The 26,445-nt window shown below is 40.3% G+C and overlaps 1 protein-coding gene across 7 annotated transcripts in view; it reads right to left on the bottom strand.

The window, feature by feature from the left end:
• Window positions 1-25,893, bottom strand: part of suox (sulfite oxidase) — a 39,035-nt gene extending 13,142 nt beyond the window's left edge. The window contains exons 1-3 of one of the 7 annotated variants that reach the window (XM_059955894.1): window positions 24,554-24,672; window positions 23,167-23,472; window positions 21,384-21,447 (exon numbers count right to left, since the gene is read on the bottom strand). In XM_059955894.1, coding sequence (XP_059811877.1) covers window positions 21,384-21,442 — 59 coding nt within the window. In that variant the 5' untranslated portion in view covers window positions 21,443-21,447; window positions 23,167-23,472; window positions 24,554-24,672. Of the gene's footprint in view, window positions 1-6,470; window positions 6,570-21,383; window positions 21,448-23,166; window positions 23,473-24,553; window positions 24,675-25,029 lie in introns of those variants that run through there. The other 6 variants (XM_059955898.1, XM_059955895.1, XM_059955893.1 and 3 more) reach the window with 6 other exon arrangements.
• Window positions 25,894-26,445: the final 552 nt, after the last annotated feature.

The raw sequence follows: 26,445 nt of genomic DNA, 5'->3' as shown, positions 1-26,445 counted from the left end.
CCAAAGGAGAAATTATTGAGACCAAGGACCAGTTCCAACAGATGGAGGAGGGTGGAGGAGAACAGGTTAGGTATGTTATCTAGAAAGAAGCAGAGAGCTTCAAGGCCTTCCTGATGGAGGATGGAGATGTATAGGGATTGGACATCCATGGTGAAAGTAAGACAATTGGGGGCCAGGGAACTTTGAAAAGATCCAGAGTGTGTTAAGTGTCATGGATGTAGGTAGGTAGGCGGTATTGAACTGGGGGTGGGGGAGGAGTGGATAAAACAGAGTGGAGGCATGGAGATACAAGTTCAGTGGGGCAGGAACAAGAAGAAACAATAGGTCTACCTGGACAGGCAGGTTTGTGGATCTTGGGTAGGAGGTAGAAACGGGAGGTGTGGATAAGGGAATTATGAGTTTGATAGCAGTGGATGAGATAACCCTACAGTTAATAAGGTCAGTGATGGTCCTGTTTGAGGGGTAAGAAAGAGGAAGTGCCTGAAAGTTGTCACCTGGCCTCAGTAAGGTAGAGGTCAGTCCGCCTGACTATTACAGCACCTCCCTTTTCTGAGAGTTTGGATGGTTAGGATTAGCGCAAAGAAAGTGGAGAGCGGTGCATCCGGAAGGAGTGAGGTGAGAATTGGAGAGAGAAGTGGTAAAGTCAAGATAGTTGATGTCTCATCAGCAGTTAGCAACAAAAAGATCCAGAGCAGGCAGGAGACCACAGCAGGGCATCCAGGAAGATGGGAGAAGGGGTCATTGGTGCCGGATGAGGAGTCCTTGCCAAAGTAGTAGGCATGGAGACAGAGATGGCGGAAGAAGAGCCCAGCATCATGGTGGGAACAGAACTTACTGAGGTGTGGGTGTAGGGGTACAAAGCTGAGTCCTTTACTGAGGATAGAACGTTCTGCCTCAGAGAGGTGAAAACCCAGCATGGATGGGAGCTGGGCTCAGAAGTGGGGGGGGGGGGGGGTAAAGACAGTTGATAATGTCTGAGGAGGGAGGAAGGTTGTGGTTTTCAGTGAAGGTGGGCTCACTGAAAACCATAACCAGTAAGGGCTCAAGAGGCTGATGGTGGGACCTGAGAGACACAGGATTGCAGAGTGGTGGTGGAGGAAGGGGAGACTAGAGTTCCAGCGGCAGTGCGTAAAGTCCCGGCCTGGACGTGCTGTCAGTACAGGGACATGCATTCCCTTACATACAATGGGTCATAAGAAGGTTGTGAATAGCTACATCATTGCAGGATTGGAAATGGCTGGCTTAGATAGTGAAAACTATTGTGAACTGCCTAACATCTATATGCAGGAATGTGTACCTGTTTACAAAAGGAACATTCCTCTGCAGAGAGATCTTCAGGAATGGTCTCATCTGAAGCATATTAATTTGCTGTAAATTGAGTCAGAATTTACACTGCTGATGGGGGTGAATGTGTCCAAGGCATTTGAGTGATTGTAATTGATTCGCAGTGTTAAGGATGCAATCAGAACAATGCTAGGTTGGATTATTATGGACCATTGAAAGGAGACTGTGGTGGTGGAAGAGACCACACTTGGCCAGAGCTGACAGTTAATGGGGCTTCAGTTTTGTGTTCCATGAGGTTTGGAAGAAGCAATTCAAGACAGATTTTCCTGAATGCAGTCAAGAGGAAACAACCTGGTTTGTCAGAAGATCACAATCCAGGATAGATTTCTTACCAAAAGAGGACATTTGTGTAAATGTTGATATTTCATGTCTATTGTGTCTTGGTAACATGTAGTTGTAATTATTCTAGTATAATAAAGTTATAGCATCTAGCAAAAGGTTCAGGACACTAAAAGCCAGAACAAATAGACTGAGGAACAGCTTCTACCCCAGAGCTGTGGCCTCCATCACACCACTCCCACGGAACAATGACTGAAACTGTGAGCACACACAAGGACTCAAATACTTGCACTAATGGCACTTTGTGCATTACTGTGATATTCTGGTGCTGCTGCAACTTATTTTCTGCTACTTATCTATTTAATACTGTTTTTCTGTTAATGTCTTGTTTGATTGCCTGAGAGGAAGCCAAACAGAGTTTCATTGTACCTATGTATAATGACAATAAAGATCATTCAATTCAATAGCTAGGGGGCTGGAATGTAGGAGCCATGCATCTATTCTCGATCTGCATTGTATTACGTGTTGTGCCTTTATTATGGCAACTAGTCACATTGGGGGGGGGGGGCGCAGTAAAAGTGAAGGAAATAAGTCACATCTTTATGCTTTCTTCACTGCAGTTTGTCATAGCTGGAGACCAACAGAGGTTGTACCTTTTGTTGACCGCTCAATCACACTTGGTTTGCACTCAGGTACACTTAAGTTTCAATCACTTCAAGATTGTATGTTTGCTAATTGCTAATAAAGGATCAAATACATATTCTCAACCTTTGGAGCAACCATTATTGGAGTTGTTACGTACCCTGTAACTGGGTCACTTACCAGCATAGATAGACAGGTCCGTTGAAGTCTGATGGTACTATTTTTAACAGTATTTATTGATAAAAATACACAAAAATAATATCAATGCAAACATACAGATAATATACATCGTCAATACTAAATCTAAAAGCGCGGGTATAATAATAATCAATAAGGAATAGCTCTATCGTTGTCTAGGGGATAATGTATTGTCCGATGGAAATATAAAAGTCAGTTTAGTTCATTCAAGCTGCAGCTTTTTGGTTGGAGAGAAAGACGGGTTAAAACTTGCCCATTTCTTTTATGATGTCAATCCTTTGAGAGTCGTTGGGAGTTGATTTCCTCGTTGTTAGCTAAAAACCGTTCTCCCGTGGTAAAAGACCACCGATTCCGGGACAAATGGAAACGGACGCACGTGGCCTTCCCACCGGCTTTCACTATTACGGGATCGCTAGTGTTTCTTCTGGTGCGTCTGAGGGGCTGTTCCCACAGACCCTCTTTTATCCTGACTCACAGGGTCTCAGATGTCAATCAGGTTGGGATGATGCAATCCCTCCACCAACCTCCCCCTCGGTTCATTGCCTGGGGGCTTCGATGCATCGTACAGGATTCAATACACAATCCCGTCTCCAAGAGACAATAGCCGGTATCAATGGTTCCACCTTTTCGGAGGCCAGGACACATTCCAAACTCCTTGTGGATTCTGCATGTCTTTCTCTCATTTCCTGGGTCTCCTGAACTGACTTAATAGTGATCTTGCAATTCTCACAAAGGAGGGGGCTACCCAGCACCCTTCGGCCCCTCAGAGCAGTGGTACATTTGTAACAGAGTCAGGGTGGGTGAAGTAAGCATAACAAATCCATAGGGTTGCCAGCAGCAGCAATTGTTTTGGTTTTGCCACTACATGCCTTGTTAATGAGAGAGGTCAGAAGAGAATGGCTGGACGGGTTCAAGCTGCTTGAAAGGCGACAGTAACTCAAATAACCACATGCTACATCAGTGGTGTGCAGAACAGCATCTCTAAATGTACAACACATCAGACCTTGAAGTGGATGAGCTACAGTAGCAGAGGACCACACCAGGTTCCACTACTGTATGGTAAAGTGGCCACAAGTGTGTAAACATGCAGTGAAACAAGGTTACAAATAGCTCACGCACAAAATGCTGGTGGAACACAGCAGGCCAGGTAGCATCTATAGGAAGAAGTACAGTCAATGTCTCGGCCCAAAACGTCGACTATACTGCTTCCTATAGATGCTACCTGGCCTGCTGTGTTCCACCAGCATTTTGTATGTGTTGCTTTCTAATCAGATTCTTGAGTTTGCAAACGATTTCACAAGCTGTACATAGCAATTATTCATTCACATACAGTACATAAGTTGGAAAGAGTGATGTTGAGCGGAAAGGAACTTTTAATAGTGAAAGGCAAACTTTATATTAAAAAATAGCAATTAATTGTTTCCATACAAACCATTTGCACACAAATTAACCCATTCTTTCATTCCACCCACAATGTCAAAGTGCAAAAACCAGTAATATCAATTAGCTCCTCTCAACTACTTTGCTTCATCAACCACCATTCATGAAATACCTTGTACACAACACACTAAAGCAAGAGGATATTGCCATGTACAACCCAAAAGTATCTCAAAACAGGTATTTTCTATAGCTAATTTAACTGGCAAAAATCATTTGCAGAAAGAAGTAAAAATGAGCTGAACTTTGGCCAAACACGAGGAAATCTGCAGATGCTGGAAATTCAAACAACAACACACACAAAATGCTGGTGGAACACAGCAGGCCAGGCAGCATCTATAGGGAGAAGCGCTGTCAACGTTTCGGGCCGAGACCCTTTGTCAGGACAGTGCTTCTCCCTATAGATACTGCCTGGTCTGCTGTGTTCCACCAGCATTTTGTGAACTTTTATAGTCATCTCTTCAGCAGCATACATGCATATCTACATAACCATAAAATTTATTAGAGCAATATCTAATATTTAGCTCTCACCTTTATTACTTTTTTATCCAGATTTTTTTTATTTCAATGAAGAATGAGCTCCATAACAGAAATACTGTTCAAGATTAGATAACAGGCAGCAGTAACCAAGTAATAAATTATAAACACTTGTGTTTGCAAATCACTAAATCAATTTGCTATTAAATGCCATTTGAAAAGCAACTCAAAATGACATCTCCGCATTAACTAGACTATCTTGAAGTAATCAATTCATTCTTGTTTCTTAGGTGTATACTGTATATGTATGCTCTAGTAACTAATATTGCAAAGTTCAGGGGGAGAAGCAGCATTGTCTACAAAGATCAACAGCAAATAGCTAGACTAGAAGGAAGTGTACATTGGCATTCCCTGTGGGCCTGTACCAGAACTGCTACAGTTTTTCTTAATGTACATTAATGAATCGAACTAGGGTGTACAGTACACAATGGTTCATAGAAATATAGTGGCATGGGTAGATGTGTGGTAGATGAAATTTAATCTAGAAAAGATGTGGTATTTCATTTTAGAGGGTGAAAAAAGGGCCCGAAGGATCATTACAGACCCGAGTCACCCAAACCACAAACTGTTCCAGCTGCTACCATCCGGGAAGCGGTACCGCAGCATAGAAGCCAGGACCAACAGGCTCCAGGACAGCTTCTTCCACCAGGCCATCAGACTGCTTAATTTATGCTGGTACAATTGTATTTCTATGCTATATTGACTGTCCTGTTGTACATACTATAGTATTTTGTATTACAATTATTATAAATTACACATTGCACATTTAGACGGAGACGTAACTTAAAGATTTTTACTCTCGTGTATGTGAAGGATGCAAGTAATAAAGTCAATTTAAATCAACAAAGCTCAAAGGTACAATTTTAATAGGGCTACAGGAAAAGTGAGATTACACATTTTCATACAACACGAGACTATTCAGCCCACTGAGTCTGTGACAGCTCTCAGAGCATTCCTACCTATCCGTTACCCCTACTGACTTCCCTGGAACCCACTCTGTCTCGCTTTGCCAACTGCACTGTACAGGTGCATGAATTGTTAAGACTGGGCAGGTTGAGAAAGCAGTTTTAGAAACATACAAGATCCTGGGTTTCAAAAACCAAGAACCATTACAGAGCAGGGGAGCAATGATGAAAGACTAGTTTGGCGATACCGGGATACCACGTCCAGTCTGGATATCCAATTTTAGGAGTAATTTCAGGTACGAGGTACTTCATGCAAAGTAGCAGCATGGCAGCAGGAGCAGACTATCCAAATTACATAAGTAGTGCAGAGGAAGATATTGTTCACCTTGGCACAGAGAAGGTTGAGAGGCATTTCATAGAGGAGGTATCTAAAACCATTAAAGTATAGACAGAAGGTGTTTCCATTGGAAGGGCGAAGAACCAGAGAATATAGAATGAACATGACTAGCAAAAAGAAACAAAACTGACCAGGGTTTAAAACAAAATGGAGTGGCTAAATCTGGAAAGCTCTGCTAGCTGAATCAGATGCAAAATTGTTCATGATACTTGAAAGAGAAGCAGATAACGAAAAAAAAATGTAGCTGTGGGGAAGGGAACAGGGGACTAGGACCATCTGGATCACAGACATAGCACTGGCACAAACTCTGATTTCATAATGACACAGCATGAAACCATTCAGTTCATCAGGTCTATGTCTGTTCCCAGGACAATTATATTTATCCTAGTCCCCCTTTCTAAAATTCCCTGTACCCTGCAAGGTATTCCATCTCACAGATGTCCATAAACTTTACTTTGATTCTTTTTGCTGTTAATTGGCAGTAAGAGGCAATTTCAGAATCAAGTTTATCATCAGTGATGTATATCATGAAATTTGTTGCTGTACAGTAGTACAGTACAATACATAAAAATTACCAGTTTACAGTGAGACATATCAAAATAAATATATAGTGCAAAAAGTTAGGAAAATAATAAGGTGGCATTCATGGGTTCATTGACTGTTCAAAAATCTGATTGCATAAGTGAAGATACTGTTCCTAAAAGTGAGTAAGCATCCTCAGGCTGTAGTACCTCCTTCCCTGATGGCAGTAATGAGAAGAGGGCATATCCTAGATGGCCAGGGTCCTTCATGATGGCTTTAGAGCAACCAATTCACCTACCAGCACGTCTCTGGGATAAAAGAGAAACCTATTTAGTATGCTAAAGTGGTTGCTCAGCTATTTGCAAAAATAAGACACTTCCCAAGAAGGGTTCAATTTTGAGTGTATTTGATATTAGTATCTCCCAAAATGTTTCATTTGTTTTGACCACTCTCATCATCATAAGCCCCATTTTAAAGATTTAACCTTCCCACTCCCTTATCAGGGAATTGACAAGAATGCAAATGCAATACTGATCCGATTCTGTGTCCGATCTTACTTTTGATTGAATTAGTTCGAATGAGTCTGGAAGTCGAGGCCTGAAGGCAAAACCTGTGATTGGCAAGTCCTAGGCCAAGGACTGGAATGACGGAGGCAGATTGTCCTAGGGCTGGAGGCCTGTCATTGTGTGTGAGGGGGTGGGTTGGAAAGGGGCTTGTTTTTCTGTTGCACTGTGTGTATCAATGTTGGTGAGGTTAACAAATCTGAATCTGAAATCATGCTAAAGACGCAAAAACATATCTAATAACTCAGTTTAAGATACTTACCTGTGAAGTTCTGAGAAATTTTTTCTTCTTCCTATGTTCATATTGACCACATGGTTCTTTTACTTCAGTGAAGAAGTACAAAAAGGTAGCAGCAACACTACAGTTGTAAAAAGCTCTAGTTAAAATCATCTATAGTTCCACACTCAGTCTTCATGGATAGTATTGGCCTCAGAGGGAATGAATCACAGATTCACCCTGAAGCTCAAAGGCATTGATCGTGTGGATAGTCAGAGGCTTTTTCCCAGGGCTGAAATGGCTAACACAAGGGGGCACAGTTTTAAGGTGCTTGGAAGTAGGTACAGAGGAGATGTCAGGGGTACGTTTTTTTTTAAAAACGCAGAGTGTTGAGTGCGTGGAATGGGCTGCCAGTGGAAGCAGATACGATGGGGTCTTTTAAGAGACTCCTGGATAGGTACATGGAGCTCAGAAAAATAGAGGGCTATGGGTAAGCCTAGTTAATTTCTAAGGTAAGGACATGTTTGGCACAGCTTTGTGGGCCAAAGGGCCTGTATTGTGCTGTAGGTTTAAAAAAAACATTTGAAGAAATTCACTTACTCCTGGAATCTATGCCCCATACCTGCTTAAAGTAGAGAAGGAGCTATCAGGATGGTATTCAGAACCTCAAGCACACAGAAACACTGTGCAAGTGGTGAAAGGTGTAGACCTCCTCACAACTATCCACCTACTTGCCCCATCAAGGTTCTGAGGTTTCCATGTTTGCCTCATTAACCAGTTTAGAACCCATAGGGCCAGAGAAAAAAACAGGTAATCTAGTAATGAAAACACAAAATGCTGGCAGAACTCAGCAGGCCAGACAGCATCTATGGGAGGAGGTAGTGACGACATTTTGGGCCGAAACCCTTCATCATTATTTCCAGCATTTGCAGATTCACTCGTGTAATCTAGTAATGAGATCATCTCGCCAAGAAACTTCCCATGATTGAACTGGTTAGGTTTATGTTGAAAGGAAACATCTTCACACAAACACCAATGTATACTGCAAAATTTCTCCAAAGATCGACAGAGCTTGGGGTTGGTGGGGTTCTGAACGAGGGCACAACAGGAGGGTGGTGTCAACTGAAATTTTTAAAACTGGCTTTGACATGTTTTCTTGGACAAAGATATTAAGAGTTCAGGAGATGAGCAGATAAATTGAGTTACATTGATAGTTTGATGGCAAAGCAAGCTTGAGGGGCTGAATTTGCTTTTCCCAATCTGTTTTGTAATAAGTGTTCAAAAACATTATTTTTTTTTTGTATCTAATGATATAGGAGGTGGCACTGAAGTCCATGCCAACTCCCGGAGCAATCCTACCAATTTCATTCCCTAATACATTCAATGACTGAATGGCTTCCATCCTGATCTTGTTATTCCTCTGTGATTCTGTAAATTCTGTTTCTGACCAGTTGATGGCCACATGAAAGATTACACTCTATAACTTTCACACTCCAAAGCTTATTTAGCAATATGCCTCACAGTGGTACAGTTAGAAATCTAGCAAACATGATGGAAGCATTTGCATTCAGCTTTAATTTTGGCGTTTTAGCTTCTTTTTCTCAATTCTAACAATCTGCAATAACAGCAATTTCCTGAATTACTTTAGAAAGCACCCAACTAACACTTATAGTGGTATCTGAAGATCCATACTAATACTGTGAATTATGTGTACGATAATCAGTACACATTTTTTTTGTACCATATACATTTGAAGAGTGAAGTGTGCAGATAACAATATGATTGATTTCCTTCTAAATCTGACCTATGTCTTGAGCAGCCTTTTGAGCTTCATGACATCAATTACAAAGTTTAATGCTTTTAGTGGACTCCTAGTTATAGAGCACCCCAGCATAGAATAAGTTACCTGTCCATCAAGTCTACATCACTACTTTTTCCTCTGAGCTACCAAATTTAATTCTACCTTCCGTACTCTTTAATAATCTCACCTCTTAATTAGTAGTAGTTTGAAGTACTTGGCGTAGTAATTTGTGGCACAAATTCATACATCCTAACGATCCACAGTTTCCTTTCATAAGTCTCAATAAAACTTTTGTTATGACCATAATTTACATCATTGTGACTCTGATACATGGGAACAATCAACTTTTTATGATGCTGGAAATGGATACAATTTAAATTTCCCATTTCATAAAAATACCCTAACATTTCTTCTCCCTTCATTGCTCTATCACTCATCCACCGCAATATTGCAAAGTATCAACAATGCACCTTCCATTTCTTACATAACCTCCTTAAACTGATCATGCTCAATAATCAGTTGAAGTATACCCCAGTGCACAAAACCATACTTGGTTTACCATATCCAATTGTGTTGTCACCATTATTTTTTTCCGCTCATATCTGCAACTCCTCACAATTGGTATTCTTCAGGACCAAAGCTTCAAACCGATAATGTACTTTTAGACATTTGTTTAAACTTACATTCATACAAGTTTTCACTATTTTGCCATACTCTCATTTATAAACCTTGCAGTGCACAACATCTAGCCAGCAAGATGGGTTTGTCTACCCTACACCAAATGTCATGGGGCTATCACAGCAGGTTTAATATCACTGCCATATTTGTGAAATTTGTTGTCTTGTGGCAGCGATAAAATGCAATACATTAAAAAACTGTTGCAAGAAAAAGTTTGTGAACCCTTGCAATTACCTGATTTTCTGCATTACTTATAAAAGTGGTCTGATTTTCATCCAAGTCACAATAATAGACAAACACAATCTGCTTAAACGAATAACACTCAAACAACTGTACTTCTTGTCAATACCGAGTACACTGTTTAAACAATCACAGTCTAAGTCCAAAAAAGTATGTGAACCTCTGGGGTAATGCCTTCTCAAAAGCTATTTGGAGTCAATCAATGAAATGAGATTGGAGGTGTGCATTGTAGAGGTGCCCTGTCCTATATAAAAAGAAAACGCATTGTCAGGTTACTGACAGAGCCTGCTCTTCACAAGAATTTGCTTATGTGCATCACGTCTCAATCAAAACAACTTTCAGAGGACCTTAAAAGAAGAATTGTACAGGATGCAGAAGCTGGAAAAGACTACAGAAGCATTTTTAAAGACCTGAGCATTCATCGGTCCACAGTAAAAAAAAAATTGTCCACAAATGGAGGAAACTCAGCACTGTTGCTACTCTCCCCAAGTGTGGGCATCCTGTAAAGATCACACCAAGAGCACAACGTGCAGTGCTGAAGGAGGCGAAAAAGAACCCAAGGGTAACAGCAAGACCTGCAGAAATCTCCAGAACTTGCTGAAGTCTCTGTTCATGTGTCCATTCTAAGAAAAATACTGAATAAGAATGGTGTTCATGGAAGGACACCATGGAGGAAGGGAACCAGCGCTCTCCAAAATAAACCCAACCACTGCTGCACATCTCAAGTTTGCAAAAGACCACCTGGATGTTCTGTGGACAGAGGAGACAAAAATTGAACCTTTTGGCAGAAATGCACATTGCTATGTTTGGAGGGAAAGGGGCACTGCACACCAACACCTCATCCCAAATGTGAAGATTGGTGGAAGCAGCAGCATGGTTTGGGGCTGCTTTGCTGCCTCGGGGCCTGGACAGCTTGCAATTGTTGAGGAAATAATGAATTCAAAATTGTGTCAAGACACTTTACAGGAGAATGTCAGGGTAGTGATCCGTCACATGAAGCAACAAGGCAATGATCCGAAACACAAGAGTAAATCAACAACAGAATCGTTTAAAAAGAAGAAAATTTGTGTTTTGAAGTGGCTAAGTCAGAGTCCAGATCTTAACCCAATTGAAATGCTGTGACATGACCTGAAGAGGGTTGTTCATGCAAGGTATCCCAGAAATATTGATGAACTAAAAAGTTTTGTGTGGATAAATGGTCTAAAATTGCTCCTCACCATTGTGCAGGTCTGATAAGCAACAACAGGAAACGTTTGGTGGAGGTTATTGCTGCTAAAGGAGTTTCTACCAACTATTAAACACAAGGGTTCACAAACTTTTTTTCCAGCCTGGACTGTGAATGATTTAACAATGTGTTCAATAAAGACATGAAAAGTACAATTGTTTGTGTGTTTTTAGTTTAGGCAGATTGTGTTTGTCTGTTATTGTGACTTAGATGAAGATCAGATCATATTTTATGAGTAATTAATGCTGAAAACCAGGTAATTGCAAAGGTTTTGCAAACCTTTTCTTGCAACAGTATATTAAATAAGTAGTGCAAAAAGAGAGCAAAAAAAAAAGTGAGGTAGTGTTCACATTTGCTAGCAGGACAGTAGGGGCTTGGGGCCTAAAGGCTCTGCATTTCAATCTTATTTGCAGTCCAGCATGCCTTCCGCGTTTCCTTTCTCTTAAAGGAAACTGCATTCATGACCTGAATATACAGTCCCAGGTGTGCAGATTTTGAAGATCGATAGATTTTAAAAAAATGTCTTAAAATAAAGTTGCTTACTGAAGTACCCGCAGCTATGACTGCTGTTTTTCACTGTAGTATTCCTAAATGGGAATAATTGATGATTCCCTTCAGATCAAATCCTGGATTTGGGATTCAATAGTACTGAAGAGCAAAGACTCAGAGATGAGGAAGCCAGGAAAAGAGACCTAGAAACCATCTCAAACATAGTCCAATGTTCTGGGCCAGAATCCAGCTCTGGATCAAGGTGTACAATGCTGGTGGGCATGGATGTGTCACAATAAAATGAGTACAAGTACTGCTGTGCAAGGTGGAAGGGATGGGAATATCAAAGACGTGTCAATGACTGGAGCAGCAAGAACTAATGCATTTGTGTCTTTGATTAGACCTAAAATTAACAATATCCAATTACGGATGGCTGAAATAAAACAGATTTCTCACAAGTAATCTCAACACCACAGAATAATTACAAGAGAAAATCTGCAGATGCTGGAAATCCAAGCAACACACACACACAAAGTGCTGGAGGAACTCAGCAGGCCAGGATAGCATCTATGGAAAAAGAGTAAACAGTCGAACATTCCTGATGAAGTGTTTTGGCTCGAAACGTCAACTGTTTACTCTTTTCCATAGATGCTACCTGGCCTGCTGAGTGCCTCTAGCATTTTGTATGTGTCATAGATTATATTACAGATTCGATAAGATTTATTCAGTGACCCCCAGTAAAGAACTTTATTAAAAAAAAGAGTTGAACTTCAAATGGAACATAGTTTGTTATTATCCTCTTCGATTGAAAATTAGTTAATTAAATCTAGAACCCAGTTTTATGTACATGGAGATAAATCTGGCAAATTATTGGCAAATCAATTGAAAATTGCTTTGGTTAAACGACAAATCACTAAGATTCGTAAACGAGATGGCACTTTGATGATTGATCATAAAGAGATAAATAAAGCCTTTCAAGATTTTTATAATTCTTTATATCAATCAGAATTTGTTGAGGATTCTTCCATAATGGATGAATTTTTAAGAAAATTGAATATCCCGAAATTAACAACAGAAGACAGTATATTTCTAGATGCACCTATTGCGGAAACCGAAATAAAAGAGGCTATTTTTTCAATGAATTCAGGTAAAGCCCCTGGTCCGGATGGTTACACTGCGCAATTTTTAAAATCCTTTTCTTCTCTACTCTCTCCTTGGCTTTGTAAAATTTTTAAAGATGCGTTAACTGTAGGGAAATTACCACAATCTTTTTATGATGCCTCCATTTCTCTAATTCTTAAAAAAGATAAAGACCCCACTGAATGTGCATCCTATCGGCCTATATCCTTGCTGAATACGGATTCTAAGATTTTTACCAAAATTTTGGTCACTAGATTAGAAAATATATTACCTAAAATTATTTCTGAAGATCAGACTGGATTTATTAAAAACCGTTATTCATCTTTTAACATCAGAAAATTAATTAATATAATTTATAATCCTTCATCTAAAATACCAGAATGTGTTATTTCCTTAGATGCTGAAAAAGCGTTCGATAGAGTTGAATGGCCATATTTATTCAATACGTTGCAGAATTTTAATTTTAATTTAAAATTTATATCATGGATTAAATTAATATATTATAAACCTTTGGCTTTGGTTCTTACCAATAACCAGAGATCTCTTTTTTTGCAGTTACCCCATGGTACGAGGCAAGGTCCTTTAAGTCCTTTATTATTTGACATTGTTTTGAAACCTTTAGCCATTGCCATTCATGAATCACCTAACATTTTTGGTATTACTCGTGGGGAAGGGACTTATAAGTTATCATTATATGCTGATGATTTGTTACTATACACATCTGACCCTGAGAGATCTATTCCTGCTATTTCATCCTTGTTTACTCAGTTTAGTAGCTTTTCTGGTTACAAACTGAATTTTAATAAGAGTGAATTATTTCCATTAAATATGCAAGTTCCAATTTATAAACACTTACCATTTAAACTTGTTACAGATCATTTTACCTATTTAGATATTAAAATTACCAAGAAACATAAGGATTTATTTAAAGTTAATTTTTTACCTTTAATTGACCAAATCAAGCAACTTGTTGCCAGGTGGTCCCCATTATCTTTGTCATTGGTTGGTCAAATTAATGCTATTAAGATGATAGTGTTACCCAAAATTTTATATTTATTCCAAGCATGATCAATTTTTATTCCTAAATCTTTTTTTGATATTATTGACTCCAAAATATCCTCATATGTGTGGCAGAATAAAAATCCTAGATTAAGTAAAAAAATATTTACAGAAGCCTAAGAAGGAGGGTGGTTTGGCTTTGCCAAACCTGAGATTTTACTATTGGGCAGTTAATATTCGATATTTAATATTTTGGACACAAGAATCGATTATAGTATCTTGCCCACAATGGATAAATTTGGAATGCAAATCTGTACAAGACTTCTCATTGTTTTCTATTTTAGGATCTTCGCTTCCTTTTGCTTTATCTAAATTGAATAAACAAATAACCAATCCTATAGTTAAACATATATTACGAATATGGTTTCAATTTCGTAAATTCTTTGGCTTGAATAAGTTTATCTTATCAAGCCCTATTATATCTAACTTTTTTTTTTCAGCCCTCTTTTATGGATCATGCCTTTGTATTATGGAAAACAAAAGGTATAACATGTTTTCGTGATTTTTTTAGACAATAGTTTTATGTCCTTTGAACAGCTATCTAATAAATATTATTTGCCTAAAACTCATTTTTTTAGATACTTGCAAGTTAGGAATTTCTTGAATAACATGTTACAGTTTTTTCCGAAATTATGTCCAATGGACGTTACAGAAAAAATCTTAGCTCTGAATCCTTGCCAGAAGGGTTTAGTAGCCATCATTTATAATATGATCATGAAAATACAGCCAGAAGTATCAGAAAAAATTAAGAAGGAATGGGAAAAAGAACTTCATTGTCTTATACCCACTGAGCAGTGGGAGAAAATTTTACAATTAGTCAATTCTTCTTCCATTTGTGCTAAACATGCCTTAATACAATTTAAGGTTGTACATAGGGCTCATATGTCTAAGCATAAACTTGCTCGATTTTATTCTTATGTTAATTCCACCTGTGACAGATGTCATTCTGAAGTTGCTTCATTGACCCACATGTTTTGGTCTTGCCCCGCTTGCAAAATTATTGGAAAGATACTTCCGGTATTATTTCAAAGGTTCTGAATATTAAATTGCAACCGCATCCTATTACTGCAATTTTCGGTTTACCAGTGGTGGATAATAGTTGTTTATCCCCCTCAGCTCGGCGGATGATTGCATTTGTTACATTAATGGCTTGAAGATCTGTCCTATTGAACTGGAAAGAAATTAATCCTCCAACCATATTTCAGTGGTTTTCTCAACCTACTTCTTATTTGAGTTTAGAAAAAAATTAGAAGTGTTGTTCTTGACCCTTCAATTAAATTTGAAGAAACTTGGAAACCATTTATTTAACATTTTCATGAGCTAAACTGACTTTTCTTAAACCTTACTTTTATTATCCTTAATTATTTGGATGGAGGTGTGGAGTTATTGACGCTACTGTGTATATTTGACATAATGCAATGGCCCGTGTTGGTTAGGTTTTTTTTTTGGAGGGTTCTTTTTCCTTATTTACTCCTTTTTTTCATAACCACTATGAGTTTGGGAGGTTATTATATATGGATTATCATCTATTTGTATTTATACTTTAACCTATTAATTATGTATTCTCAAACTCTCTGTAACTATGTTTCTCTTATGTTTGTTTAAAATTAATAAAAAGATATAAAAAGAAAGAAAAAAGAATATTTTACAGATTTACAAGTAGATATACAGCACCAAATTTATCAACAACCAACCAGACAACCAGCGTCACCCATATGGATGGAAAGGAAGTGTTCGACAAAGGACTCACCCAATCTGTACTTGATTTCTCTAACATAGAGAAGTGCACGCTTGTAAGCACTGAATACAATACACCAGATTGGAAGAAGTTCATGTGAATCACTGCTTGACTGTTTGGGCCTCTGGATGGTGAAAATGGAACTGATAAAAGGGGCAAATGTTAAATTCCTTGCACTTGCATGGAAGGTAGTGGGTGCTACAGGAAAAATGAATCAGGGAGGCAGAGGGAACTACCTTTTTATAATTGTGAAGGCATTGGAGGGGAGGGGGAGGTTTATTTGTTGGTGGCATTGCATTGAAGGTAGGGCAAATTGTGGAGGATGACCGGTTGAATGTGGAGGTTGATAAGACAGAAGGCAAAGACAAGAGGACAGAGATGAGATTCTGTGGATATGATAAAGACACCTGGATGGTATATTCCCTCCCAGGTGCCATGATCAGGGATGCCTTGGATTGGGCATTCTTAAGGCTGAGGCTGAGCAGCCAGAAATCTTGGTACATACTGGCACCAATGACATAGATAGACAAGGCAAGGAGGTCCCTGAAGAAAGATTTTAGGGGGTCAGGTAGAAAGCTGAAAAACAGGACCTCCAGGGTAGTAATCTCTGGACTGCTACCTGTGCCACGTGCCAGTGAGCATAAGAATAGGATAATTTGGCAGATAAATGTGTGGCTGAGGAACTAGTGCAGGGGGCAGTGATTCAGATTTCTGGAACATTGGGATCTCTACTGGGGAAGATACAACTTGTACAAAAGGGTCGGGTTACACCTGAACCCAAGGGGGTCTAACCTCCTTCTGGGCAGGTTTGCTAGAATTGTTCAGGAGGGTTTAAACTAATTTGGCAGGGGGATGGGAACCGGAGTGATAGTGCTGAGGATAAAGTAGTTGGTTTACAAACAGATGCAGTGTGTAGTGAGGCTCCAAGCAAGGACAAGCTGATGACAGGGCAAAATTGCAGTCAACAGGATGAGTTGCAATGTAAAAGGTGGATAAATTTGAAAAGGGTGAATACAGGACTGAAGGTGTTATATTGAAATGTGCACAGTATACAGAATAAGGTAGATGAACTTGCAGCACAGTTACAGACTGGCATGTATGATGTTGCAGACGTCTCTGAATCATGGCTGAAAGAGGATTATAGCTGGGAGCTTAATATCCAAGGATACACAAGGAAGGAAGGCACAGGCGGGTGGTGTTGCTTTGTTGGTAAAAAAATGAAATCAAATCATTAGAAAACGTAAACACAAGGGAATCTGCAGATTCTGGAAATTCAAGCAACACACAAAATGCTGGTGGAACGCAGCAGGCCAGGCAGCATCTATAGGAAGTATAGTCGACGTTTCGGGTCTCGTTCCTGGCCTGCTGCGTTCCACTAGCATTTTGTGTGTGTTGCTCAAATCATAAGAAAGTGGTGACACAGGGTCAGAAGGTGTTGAATCATTGTGGATAGAGCTAAGGAACTGCAAGGGTAAAAGGACCCTGATGGGAGTTATGAGACCCACAAACAGTATAAGGATGTGATTTGCAAGTTACAATGGAAGATAGAAAGTGCATGCCAAAAGGGCAATCTTACAATAGTCATGGGAGATTTCAACGCGCAGGTAGATTGGGAAAATTAGGTTGATGCTGGATCCCAAGAGGGGGAATTTCTTTCATAAAATGATCAAATTCACCCTGAAATTTGAGCATGGATAAAGCAATGGTTGATCTGCAGGAGGCAAGCATAAAGGGAGCCTTTTCTGTTTGGCTGCCAGTGACTAGTGGTGTTCCACAGGGGTCTGTGTTGGAACCGATTCTTTTTACATGAAATGTCAATGACTTGGAAAATGGAATGGATTGCTTTGTTGCAAAGTTTGCAGATGATACGAAGATAGCTGGAGGGGCAAGAAGTTTTGAGGAAGTAGACAGGGTACAAAAAGACTTGGGTAGATGGAAGGGGTAGATGGAAGTGGTAGATGGAATACAGTGTTGGGAAGTGTATGGTCATGCACTTCGGTAGAAAAAAAAAGAGTAGTGTAGCGGTGTGCTACATGCAGCGCTAAAATTACGACACGGAGTCGGTAACTGCAGTCGAAGGAAAAAACTCTATTCGAAATCTTCAGCCTCACTTTTAAGCCTCCCTCAACCTGCCTCCCGTGGCGCAGAGGCTCCAAAGCTCTGTGCTCGCAAACCCCCGTAGGCTATCTAATTGTGAGTCGGTTCGGATGTGCCAGGAAATGGGTCGCCACAGTAGACTATTTTCTAAACAGGAAGAAAATTTGAAAATCCAAGGCATAAAGGGGCTTGGGAGTCTTTGTGCAGAACATCCTAAAGGTTAATTTGCAGGTTGTGTCTGTGGTGAGGAAGGCAAATGAAATGTTAGCATTAATTTCAAGAGGACTAGAATATAAAAGCAAGGATGTAACATTAAGACATTATAAAGCACTGGCAAACCCTCACTTGGAGTATCGTGAGCAATTTTGGATCCCTTATTCTTAAAAAGGACATTTTGAAACTTGAGAGGGTTCAAAGGAGGTTCATGAAAATGATTCCAGGACTGAATGGCTTGTTCATATGAAGAGCACTTGATGGCTCTGGGCTTGTATTTACTACAATTGAGAAGAATGAGGGGTGACACAACTGAATCCCATCAAATGGTGAAAAGCCTTGACAGAGTGGATGTGAAGAAGATGTTTCCTATGGTGGTGAGTCTAAAACCAGAGGACACAGCGCCAGAATAGAGGAGCTTCCTTTTAGAACGGAGATAAGGAGGAATTTCTTTAGCCTGAGAGTGGTGAATCTGTGGAATTCATTGCCACAGGCAGCTGTGGAGGCCAAGTCTTTACATATACTTAATGCAGAGGTTGATAGATTCTGGATTGATCAAGATATGAAAGGATACAGGATGGATGGCAGGAGATTGGGGTTGAGGAAAAATGTATCAGCTGTGATGAAAAGGTGGAGCAGACTCAATGGGCCAAATGTTCCTATATCTTATAGTCTTATGGACAAATGGGAACTCTATACTTGCTTTGGCTGAGAAGACAGAAAGACTGAACTGTCCTACAACTTAATTCCTCATGTGTGTAATTCTCAACAACAGGTCACCAACCTAGAGTCATAGAGCAGCACTGAACAGAAAGGGCCCTTCAACTCAACTCGTTTACACCTACTGCAGTGCCCATCTATGCCAATCCCACTAGGCTGCATTAAACCCATAGCTTTCCATTCTTTTCCAGGTTTAGGTTTATCTGGTTCTTCTATCACTTATTTCTCAATCTTCTTTTAATGCAATACTGCACCTCACCTCCAATGAACTCCCTGCTGGAGTGGACTTAATTTGCAGGACAAACAGGAAGCCTTCAGCACCTCCACTCCAGAATAAAAGTCATTCTGACATCAGTACATATATGACACTTGCACACTTGAAGCTCAACCTCCCAGACATCATTCACTACTTCACTGAAAAGTAAAAGGGGGGTGGGGAATAGGATTTACTTTAAACTTTTGAAGGACAGAAGTCCTCTACCATTGGGTCCATTGCTGAGGCAGGTGAGAACCATACAAGTTCAGTTGGAGTGGAACTAACATCCTCACAGGTATGTTTTGCTGGGCTGTTGGGAATGATTTAAACAAGCTTAGCAAGTGCAAAAGGAATCCAGGAAGGAGACAAAAACTGGGAAGCAGAAGTTAAGAAAGTAGCTAGGAAAATAAATAGGCAGCATAAACAAGGCAAGGTTAAAGAACAGAAAAAATGTTAAAAGGGTAAAATTAAGACTACAATATTTAAATGTACGCCATATTTCCAAAAAGATACAGTACACCCTATCCTCGTTCTATGCGTCTTCAGACAATGCGGATTCACAGTTATGTGAGGAACGTATTTCTACCAACGTCTCCTTTTTTGCGTCCAAATCTCACAGTTATGCGAGGAGCACTGCTTTCCCACCAATACAAGGCACTTGCACACACTCACAGTCTCACTGTTGGGATGAGAAGCACCACTTTCCCGCCAATACAAGTCACGTGCGCGCACCTCACAGTCTCACTCCCGTCAGTCTCGCATTGGTTTTGGCGAGGTGTGGATGTGCGATCTTGCACTCTTCAACTTTTGTTGGTTTTACCTACGGTGCAGTGATTTTGTGCTTGAAATATTTAACTATGCCTCCTAAGCATCCGATGTCATGTCCAGGGCCATCAGCCGAGCGACAGAGAACCACTTTAACACTTGAAAAAAAAAGTCAGAAATTATAAACAGCGCAGCATCAGGTGGAGGTAACACAGCTCTGGGACGCTACTGCCGGGAACAGAATCTTGCCTTCAAAGTTCTTTTGTTGCTTGACAACACGCCAGCCCATCCTAAACATTTGGACAGCATTCAACCTAACGTAACAGTGCGTTTCCTGCCACCGAACACAACATTGCTGATTCAACCACTCCACCAAGGTATGATCCACATTCAAGGCGTTTTTTTTTTAAACAGCGAAATATCTCTCAGATGTTGCAAGCAACAGATGATTTTGAAAATCCCGGGAGGTTACTAACAGTGAGGGAATGGTGGAAGTCGGAACACTTGGCACAAATGGCGATGGACATGGACCCAAGTTTAGAACGGAGTCAGCATTTCAGTCGTTCCCTGCCATCAACCCTCACCACTTTCTTCAAAGCGGTGTCATCTCCTGCTGCCGGCAGTTCTAAGTTCTGTGAGTCTTCCTTCACCCCTTGTTGTGTTTGATGATCCCGACGACTCACAACCATCCACCTCATCCATGGGAAGCTGCCCGACACCACAACAACCACTCATCTCCCGGAGTGAACACACCTGTCACTGTTGGTGAGTACTGTACACCCTAGTATGTTAACTTTCTATGATTTATTATGTAGAATAATACCTTAAATTGATGAAATATAATATGAATGTTGCATTGTGGTACTGCTTTTGTGTTGTATTGGTATGAAAATGTGAATAAATTACAGATAAAACATATTTAGGAAGCCCCCTGGAACACATCCCTATTTTCTCCATTTAAATAATTATTCACATTATGCGTCGACTCCGAGGAACATATCCCCCGCATATAACGAGGATAGGGTGTAGCTAAATTAATGTCACAAATAGAAGTAATAAGATCATAACCTTTTAAAATTCCAGAAACATGGTTGCAGGTGACCCAAGATGGAAGCTGAATGTTCAAGGAAATTTGACATTTAGGAAAGGAAAAAGCCAAAAAGGAAAAGTTGATGATTCATGCTACTCTTCCCTCTGCTTATTATCCCCTACTTGGATCCACCTGTCATTTGCCAATTCTTGCTCTACTCTTTCCCTTCACCTCTTTCTACTAGTCATCTCCCCCCTCAATCAGTCCAGATGAAGGGTCTCAACTAAAACATCTTGTTCCCGCCACAGACGCTTCCTGACCTGCTGAATCCCTCCAGCTTTTTGTTTGTTGCTCCACGTTCTTTCTATGACCGATATTCTACTCCGAGTTCTTTCACTGTGTAAAAAACAAAGCCTCAAGGATACTCTCAAAGTTTTCTTGGAAAAATAAAGTAACAACATCACTCACTCATGGAATCCCTTGTAGTTGAACACTCAAAAAAAAAAGGAAAATCTAAAAAAGGTACTGATCATCTGGGCAGCGCGGTGGTGCAGCTAGTAGAGCCATTGCTGCACTTTTGCCAGAGACCCAGGTTCAGTCCTCATCTCAGGTGCTGTCTGCATGGTTTCCCTGTGACCACTTGGGTTTAAGGAACTGCTCAAAAAGAAGGTGCTCAATTGAAACTCTGGTACAACCAATTTCACAGTACTCTGTCAAATCCCATGTACATCTGGGGCGGGACTTGAATCTGCAACCTTCCAACTCTGAGCTTCTATCAGCTGAGCCAAAGCTGATATTATCTCAATAACAGGCAAAAGAGGCCTCATTAACTGACAGTTTTAGAGCCACAAACTGAATTAGAATTGTTCTCCTCAATGAGATAACTATTACCTGCTTTGCATCTGCCAAATGCCCACAGCAGGCCGTGTACACCTCAGTAACGACATCATAGTATCTGCAAAGAGAACATAATTTCATTTTCAATCAGTTCCCCCCCCCTCCCCCGCCATGTCTTTTGTTTTCTTTGTATTTCAATCTATCTGTACCTCAGGTACCATCTTTGTTGTGTGGCATTTTTCACTGATTCTATTTTTTTTGTATTTACTGTGAATACCGGCAAGAAAATTAATCTCAGGGTAGTATTCTGGGACACATAATACTTTGATAATAAATTTACTTTGAACTGTGAACTACCCAGTTCAATAAGAGCGAGCCACAAACAGGAAAACTAGTGGACTAGAATTCCATTTCCCAGTATGTCAATTCAAGCAATTCAAAATGCATAATTAGTGGAAACAATTTCAGTATGGAAGCCAGGTTTCATTGCACTCAAATGCAGTTGGTATGCGTGCTTCAAACATGGCACACTAGTAGCAAACAGAAAATAATTAATATTGTGTGAGCTCACCAAAAACAGTAAAGTTGGTGGAGATGGCAATAAAAACTGGTCAATTGTTGCATCCTCAATTCTCATTTCAAAGTTCAAAGTAAAATTTATCAGAATTAATACATGTCCCAACAGACAACCCCGAGATCCTTTTTCTCCAGAACAATAACTATAAACAAGATCAATGAAAGAGCAAGAGCACAGAAGACAACACTGTGTGAATGCAAATATAAATCAATAGAAAAAAATAACGAGAGCATGAAATAAAGTATAAACTGTCCTTAAAGTGAGATCATTGGTTATGGGAAGCTCTCAATAGGTAAATGCAGTTCAGACTCAAATACCAAAAGCTTCATCAAAACAGAGTTCTTGACAGACAAATTCACAAAGAAGGACCTATTCAAAAGATGGAAGATCATTTTGCAATTTTATTGTCAATTCTACTTTTCCCTTTTCCCTTTTCCTGATCCCTTTTTCAAAACAAACTTTAGAAACCACAGCTTTAATTGTTATATTGGAATACCAGCAGTTTACGAAGTGCCATTGTAGCAAGTTTGGCCATCAGGCCATCCCTCACAGTATCTATTCCTAAGCTTCTGAATTAGCACCTTCAGGTGCCTCAGACAACTTGTGCAGTTGCATTTTGCCTTTTATACTCCAGTTATACTTCCTCTTGGCAGGATAGGCACACTTACCACAAGTAGATAGATTGCTGCAGGTGATATATTTTAGCACTATAAAAACTTTTATTTGTGCAATACCTTAAATATAGAGACAGCAAAATTAGGTCTGATGTGGCCAGGACATTAACAAAGGGTAGGGAGGGGAACAACATTGGAAATCAAAGTTAAATTCCAAGAACCTGCATTCAGAGGAGGTTGACTGAATTCAGCAGGTTGGGCAGCATCCGTTGAAAGAAGCAGTCAACGTTTCAGGTCGAGACCCTTCGTCAGGTCCTGATGAAGGGTCTTGACCCGAAACGTTGACTGCTTCTTTCAACGGATGATGCCCGACCTGCTGAGTTCATCCAGCATTTTTGTACATCTTGATTTGACCACAGCATCTGCAGTGTACTTTGTGTTTATTAGAGGAGGCTGACTTGTAGGCATCCCAGACTCAGCAGTTTCAGCATCACTTATAGAGCAACTGTCCTGAAAGCTCCCTGTATCAGAGTATATGTTGGCCGATATATGCTGCTCTGCAATCACAGGGAATCCTGTGAACATCAACTGCCCTGAGGCCCAGGTCATCTTTGACCCACATAAGCTGCAATTTGAGCTTCCTTACCAGTTTGTGGATGGTATTAATCCGGTATTTCTTCAGAATCCTGACCATCCTTTCAGAAACAGTGGAAGTATAGGGAAGACAGGCGGTAGCAACGAGTTCCTCCTCATTATTAGTTTTCCCAGTTTTACCAGATGGGATGGGCCAGACAAGACGTACGGTAGAAATCCTCATCAAGGAGCACTGGAGGTGTCTCCGTTTGGGCTATCAGAGAAATCGGCCGCAGCACAACATTGCATTTGCAATGGCCAAAGCATTGACTTCAATGGCACAAAACTACTGTGCCTCACCAATAGTTTTTGGGACCACCTGGTGAAAGAAGCCACTGAAATAAAACTGAAGGAAAAGAATTTTAACAAAGACAAAAGTCTCGCTCTAAGCTGGAATTCGATTGTAAACAAGCGGAAACCTGATTGAATAAGGACGAACCAATCAGGAGGGATGGACAATGGGGGTATATATACCACCGGACAAGACATACCCAGGCATCATCTCTAACGAAAATGGCTGAGTTTGATATCGAAACAGGCAGTTAAAATCGATACCCGTATCCGGTTGGAAGCCCGAGGAGAGTTTATTCAATCATGAGTTGATTCAAATATAATCATATTTACACAGAACCTTTCATATTTAATTAATTGCTTTTAAATTTGTGGAGGGACACTGCAGTGCAGAGACGGAGCTGACATCCACAGCCCCTCCTGAGTAAAGAATTGCGAAGATTAACCGCCCTTTGTGTGCAGAAGTCTAGGTTAATATTTATTCCTGAAGTAACAGCAATAAAAGCTGATCATCTGGTCGTGATTTATAACAAGTTTGTGAGAGCTTTTTCTGAATGCGCTTCCAACAATGACTGAACTTCACTTCGAATTGCTGTGGGACCTCAGAAGTAGAATCTGTTTCCTCCAACTGTCAAGTGAGCATGTACAATTTTGGGTGGGATTGGTGGGGCTGGGAAGGGAAAGAAAAGGGGAGAGAAAGTGTGATTATAAAGTGCCACACTTACTTTTCTCTCCAATCTCAATTAAGACTAAAAAGTTTTTCTTCCCCCAGAAATAATCCAAAGTCATTTTCTCAATCCCTAGGAAGGCATTGCTGCCTGGCCTGCTGCGTTCCACCAGCATTTGAATGAAGGCATTTGACAACAGGATTAGCTATACAGCTTGAAGGCTGTACTCGGTGATTATTAACATTTCCCCTATACTCGCGTAAAGGACGAATTGGGTAGTAGCCCTTGATCTTAAAATTGGCCCCACCGCTCTCTCATTTCAAAACAGGGCTCTTAGTTTCTTGGGTGCCCATAAAACATTTACCGCGTTGCCGTTTTAAACTGGGCTGCCCTTGCTCCCCATTCATTCAAACGACAAGCCATTAGAAAACATTCACTCACGTTTAGTCAAGAAGCTCGTCAAAATGCTCTCGGCAAGAAAATCTTTTCTGTTCACCTCACTGCGCCGTTTGCATTCTCGACAGCGCACTCTGCGCAAGCGTGGTCATGGAACAGTTAACCCCCACAGATGACGAGTCTCTTGGTGTCAGGCACATCGCACTCCGTCTCGAAGTGAGATAAAGCCTGTGTGGTCTTTAATGGCAACCAAACCTGACAGGAATCTGTGGTAAGATGGCGGATGAGGTCGTTTGCCCCGAGGTATTTGAGGCCGGGGTAACACAAGAAACAAGAGCGTGAGTACATTCGGCCCTTTGATACTGCTTCCTCCAGTTAACAAAATAATAGCTGATCCACGACGAGGAAACCATTTTTGAAAACAAGAAAAAAAACTGGAACTACACACAAACAAGGGAAAATATACAGATGTACACACAAACAAGAGAAAATCTACAGATGCGGAAATCCAAGCAACTCACAGCAAGTCAGGCAGCATCTATGGAAAAAAGTACAGTCGGCGTTTTGGGCTGAGGCACTTCAGCAGGACTGAAGAAAAAAATAAAAGTGGGGGAGTGGAGAGAGAAATACAAGGTAATAGGTGAAACCTGGAGGGGGAGGGATAAAGTAAAGAGCTGGGAAATTGACTAGTGAAAGAGATACAGAGGTGGAGAAGGGGTCTCTGATCGGAGAGGACAGAAGGCCATGGAATGATCCTGAACATGACCCTTAAATATACGTGTTGAGTGTTTCTAGCTGTTTTTGTTTTTATTTCAGATTTCTGGCATCTGCATATTTGTTTTAATTTAAATTGTAAACACAATTTTCTTCCTCTATCTCCATATTCCATGATCCCTTTGATATCCAGAAATAATTGATCTTTGATTTGAATGCAATGATCAGTTTTCCTCCCCTATCTCCGTATCCCTGTGATATCCTGTAAACTATTCATACCTGATCTGAATGCAGTCAACGATCAGTCCTCACCAGGATTAAAAGTAATTTCTTTTCAGTACAGTTGGATCTTCAATTGCCAGTTTAACCGTACAGGAGCAAGATATTATAGCTAGTTGAGTGGTGCCGCAGCAACTACCTGGCACTCAATGTCAGTAAGACAAAAGAGCTGATTGTGGACTTAAAGAAGGGTAAGATGAAGGAACACATACCAATCCTCATAAAGGGATCAGAAGTGGAGAGAGTGAGCAATTTCAAGATTCTGGGTGTCAATATCTCTGAGGATCTAACCTGGTCTAAATATATCGATGCAGCTATAAAAAAAAGACAAGACAGCGGTTATATTTTATTAGGAGTTTGAAGAGATTTGACTTGTCACCTAAAACATTCAAAAACTTCTATTGATGTACTGTGGGGAGCATTCTGACAGCTGCATCACTGTCTGGTATGAGGGGATGGGTGGGGGCTGCTGTACAGGATCAAAAGAAGCTGTAGAAAGTTGTAAAAGTAGCACCATCATGGGTACCAGCCCCTGTAGTGTCCAAGACATCTTCAAGGAATGATGCCTCAGAAAAATGCTGTCCATCATTAGATCATTAAGGGCCCCCACCACCCAGGGCTTGCCCTCTTCTCACTGTTACCATCAGATACAAAAGATACAGGAGCCTGAAGGCACACACTCAGCGATTCAGGAACAGCTTCTTCCCCTCTGCCATCCGATTGTTAAATGGACATTGAATCACTCAACACTACCTCACTTAAAAAAAATATTTCTGTTTTGGCACTATTTTGAAAATATTTAATATACATATATGTACTTAATGTAATTGATTTACTTATTAACCCATTCGTACTGTGTGTACCTGGTGCTTTCTTACTGATACATCATGTCCCAATCCCCAGGAAAAAGTGTTTCAAAACTTTGCCATTCTATATGTGAACAA

This window comes from Hypanus sabinus, chromosome X1 (genome assembly GCF_030144855.1).
Source record: "Hypanus sabinus isolate sHypSab1 chromosome X1, sHypSab1.hap1, whole genome shotgun sequence".
Taxonomy (NCBI): domain Eukaryota; kingdom Metazoa; phylum Chordata; class Chondrichthyes; order Myliobatiformes; family Dasyatidae; genus Hypanus; species Hypanus sabinus.
Note: the sequence above shows the minus strand (reverse complement) of the source record. Positions and strands in the feature narration are given on the sequence as shown.